This window comes from Bubalus bubalis, chromosome X (genome assembly GCF_019923935.1).
Source record: "Bubalus bubalis isolate 160015118507 breed Murrah chromosome X, NDDB_SH_1, whole genome shotgun sequence".
In the NCBI taxonomy this organism is placed as follows: Eukaryota; Metazoa; Chordata; class Mammalia; order Artiodactyla; family Bovidae; genus Bubalus; species Bubalus bubalis.
Genome location: NC_059181.1, coordinates 135,648,967 through 135,653,605, shown reverse-complemented (window position 1 = coordinate 135,653,605; position 4,639 = coordinate 135,648,967). Strand labels below are relative to the sequence as shown.

The 4,639-nt window shown below is 40.2% G+C and overlaps 1 protein-coding gene across 1 annotated transcript; it reads left to right on the top strand.

Annotated features, from left to right (window-relative positions):
* The first annotated feature begins 582 nt into the window (after positions 1-582).
* On the top strand, positions 583-1,949 carry LOC102391626 (actin-related protein T1). Its single transcript, XM_006052773.4, has one exon. The coding sequence runs from the start codon at positions 752-754 to the stop codon at positions 1,883-1,885; it is 1,134 nt and encodes a 377-aa protein (XP_006052835.1). The 5' UTR covers positions 583-751; the 3' UTR covers positions 1,886-1,949.
* Positions 1,950-4,639: the final 2,690 nt, after the last annotated feature.

The window sequence follows — 4,639 nt, the reverse complement described above, 5'->3', positions numbered from 1 at the left end:
GAGCAGGGAAAATATTCTAAACTTGACTTCTGTAATGTTTGTACATAGTGAATATACTGAAATTCATGGAAATGTACTATATAAATGGGTGAAAGTATTATATATGAAATGTTTCTCAGTAAAACTGTTCTAAAACAAAATAAATATAAAGGGGAATAAAAGAAAGAGCACCTCTAGAACTGGATTATAAAGATCTTTACTCCAATCTGAATGTGTGTTTGATGGTTAGTTACTTCCATTAACAAAGGAAAGAGTATGCTTGTCATCTCACAAGCAGCAGCTCAGTTGAGCATAGAAGCCACCTTTCTGGGACAACCTCACAGCTAGGCTACTTCATTTGATTCTGAGGATAGGCTTTTGCTTCATGTTCAGACTTATAAAAGAGGTTCAGAGGTATGGTTTGCCTTCCTCTGTTTCAAGTCTCTCCAAGCTAGGAGCACTGGTGGCTCAGAGACCCCGCCCCTTTAACACCCTCTGATGCTCTCTGAGAACAATTGTTGCCTTGGTTACATTATTACATAGGGAGCAGTCATCACTGAAATTGCCTCAGCAGGCCTTGCACTGCCTCAAAAGGGACAAGATTCATGGGTTGAGGGTGGGGATAGGGGACAGCCTGCTAGCTCTGCTTCAGTGACAACCTGAGAGCTTTGGAATCCTGTGGCTGATAAACTTCCAAAGGTACATGTTATCTCACAAAAGTGGCCGTGTTCTTTCTTTACTTTGGTGAAGGTCAGAAGAGCATCCTGCAGACATGTTTAACCCATACTCATTAGATACTCCAGCCGTAATTTTTGACAATGGATCAAGACTCTGTAAAGTAGGTATGTCTGGAGAGATTGGGCCCCGTCATGTCATCAGTTCTGTGGTGGGGCATCCTAAATTCAACATGGCTTTACCAGAAGCCAATCAGAAAAATTATGTTGTGGGAGAAAACGCCCTGCTCAAGTATGAGGCCTTGCAGTTGCACTACCCCATTGAGCGTGGACTGGTAACAAAATGGGATGACATGGAGAAACTCTGGAAGTATCTTTTTGAGTGGGAACTGGGAGTAAAACCCTGTCAACAACCTGTGCTCATGACTGAGCCCTCCTTGAACCCAAGAGAGACTCGCGAGAAGACAACAGAAGTGATGTTTGAGACCTTCAATGTGCCTGCCTTTTACCTGTCCAACCACGCGGTCGTAGCACTCTATGCCTCTGCTGCTGTCACGGGCCTAGTGGTGGACAGTGGGGATGGGATCACTTGCACTGTCCCCATCTTTGAGGGTTACTCCCTGCCTCATGCTGTCACCAAGCTCTATGTGGCAGGCAGGGACATCACAGAGCACCTCACCCGACTCCTCCTGGCTAGTGGGTATAATTACCCTTGCATACTCAACAAGGCCTTAGTGGATGACATAAAAGAGACGCTGTGCTATGTTGCCTTGGAACCAGAGAAAGAACTCTGTAAGAAGCCAGAGGAGATCATGAAAGAATACAAGCTACCAGATGGGAATGTCATCCACCTTGGGGACCAGCTGTACCAGGTACCTGAGATTCTTTTTGCGCCTGACCACCTAGGTGTCCACAACCCAGGACTATCAAAAATGGTCTCCAGCAGCATTATGAAGTGTGACACCGATATCCAGAAGAATCTTTTTGCAGAAATTGTTCTGTCTGGGGGCACCACTCTCTTCCCTGGGCTTGAGGAAAGACTTATGAAGGAACTGGAACAGCTGGCCTTCAGAGGCACTCCCATCAAGATCACTGCTTCTCCTGATAGATGTTTCTCTGCATGGATTGGTGCTTCCATCATGACCTCTCTGAGCAGTTTCAAGCAAATGTGGATTACTTCTGCAGACTTCATGGAGTTTGGGGCATGTGTTATCCAGAGAAAATGCTTTTAAAGGATTCAGAGCACAGGGGACAGCTTAAATTGTCAGATCACAGGAGCACTGGTGGAAGGTGACATCTTCCTTTAGAACTTCAGCATGTATTCAATAAAAGTGATATGGCATTTTGGGTTTTGGTTCATTTTTGATAGCATAAGTAACTTTTGATCTAGGTACTGATTCTTTTTAAGTGATTCTAGTCCACCCTTCCTGTCTCAGGGACCTATTCAGTTGTTTCATCCTGATAAAGCCTTGGGTTATGTGTTACAACTGGGTCCACTTGCAGGATCTATAGTGAAAGCAGGTGAGCCTCAATGCCTAATAGCTTTATTCAGTATGATCCCTAGAATCTTCATTTTAATCAAGTGTCTTAGATATTTCTGATAGATCCAGTGCTAAGTAAAGACAGAATTACAAGAGAACATGTAGGGAAGGAGGGGAATTAAGTAGAAGGAATGCTACTCAGCTCTTAGGGCTCAAATGACCCTTTCAGTCAACTGGTTCTTAATTAGCACAATACAAGTCTCTACTGTTAGGCAGGCTTCCTTGGTGGCTCAGACAGTAAAGAATATGCCTTTAATGCAGGAGACCTGGGTTCAGTCCCTGGGTTGGGAAGATCCCCTGGAGAAGGGAATGGCTACCCACTTCAGTATTCTTGCCTGGAGACTTCCATAGGCAGAGGAACCTAGTGGGCTACAGTCCATGAGGTCACAAAGAGTCAGAGATGACTGAGTAACTAACCCTTTCACTACTTTTCACTGTTAGGTAGCTAAATAAAATAGAGCTGTTGTCCTTGTCAAAGAGGAGAGGTGTGCACAGAAATCACTATTTGTTTAACGATCTCTAAGCTTAGGGCCCATACTCCTGGTTGAAGTATTAAGAACCAATACCTCTGCTTTTTAAATTGAAGTATAGTTGCTGTGTAATATAAGTTATAGGTGTGCCATGTAGCAAATCACAATCTTTAAAGGTTATATTTCATTTATAGTTGTTATAAACTATTGGTCCTGTTTGGTTTCAGTCCCCCTTTTCTTTCATACTCCTCAATCTTAAGGGGGGGGGCAGATGTGAACAAGAAAGGGGATAAAATTTTGGATAGAGAGGTTAATCATAAACTCTGCAAGGAACTGGGTTTTAGAGCTACACAGGTTGGTGGAGAAGAATGTAATAAAAGATATACTGGTGGAAAGAAGATGGGAGTGGGAGCAAATCAAAAAGAACTATACTAAAAAAATCATCCTGAATGAATTGAAACCATCTTAAAAAAAAAGGAATTCTATTTTGCACACATCTTTCCAACTATGTTTTCAGGGTATCACATTGCTAGCTTATTTTACAATACAGCCATGAAAATGAAAATTATCAAACAGAAATCACTATAAATCAGGTATTTTATTTTTACATTCATTTGAGACATGTGATTGAATATCACACTTCTGCCTATGGACAGGTTGGCAAAACCACAATGGAATCAGAAGCATGACACGTTCAAAGAGCTAGGAAAACATTACTGTCAAACTATAGAATTATATATCCAGGAAAACTATTCCAAGAAAGATGGTAAAAATACTTTCTGAAAACAACTGAAATGTGTTTACTCCCAATAGTCCATAACTAAAGGAGATTTTGCATGATTATTTGAGGATGTATAAAAATAATCCCATAGTAAGATATATATGGTGACTAAGAAATAATGAACATCAAAGAATGGTGAACATGGAGGTAAATTTAAAAATACTGACTGTACACATTCATAGTATCAACATGATAATAAGAATGACAATTCTCTAATACAGAAGGACATAAATCATGGAAACAAGTTGGAGCTAAAAATCTGAATATACCTGTATTTCTCAGAAAGAGAAATGTTAATTAAATTTAGACTATATACATATATATAAATAGAAGGAATTCCTCCTATAAATTTGTAAAAAAAATAACCAAAAACATAAATGACTTCAATTGGAAATATTAAAAGGCATTTCTAAACTACAAATGTGTCAAAGAAGAAATTGTAATAAAAATTGTAAGCTAACTAAAATTGAATGATAACACAGTACTAGATATTGAGATGGAATGCAGTTAATGCTGGAATCAGTAAGAAATGTATAGTATTAAATGTTTATATAAGTAAAAAGAAGGTTGAATATCAGAGAGCTAAATATCCAAGTTTGAAGTTAGAAAAAATGTTACCAAAGTATATTCCTGTGCCGGATGCACAGTGAGGCCAGATAAACTAGCTGAGCAAGAATAGGTGTCGCATGGTCAAAACCCCCAAACTCCTCAATGCTTTGGTGGGGAAAGTTTTTATAGGCAGAATTTGGGGTGAGGGCTGCAGGGAATTTTGTGCTCAGGCCTGAAGTTGCCATGCTCCACCTGGATGGGGACCTTAGTTGTATAGAGGAGCTTAAAAATATTGCTATGCATATTCCTTGAGGAAGGACCAGGACAGTTACCCAAGGCTACAGTACTGTTTCTTTTTTTTTTTTTTAATTTTATTTTATTTTTAAACTTTACAATATTGTATTGGTTTTGCCAAATATCAAAATGAATCCGCCACAGGTATACACTACTGTTTCTTGACTGCTCTTCCCATGTGTCTTCACTTCCTCCCCCTTCCCTGATTGGCAACTGTTTGAATCTGCCCTTTGGAACTCAGGGAAAGTCAAGGAGACTGAATGAAACCATTTCCTACAAACCAGAAACAGGGGACACAGAAAGGCTTTTATGCCCAGGAGGGCCTCACAGGGTCCTGCTTGGTTTCAACAC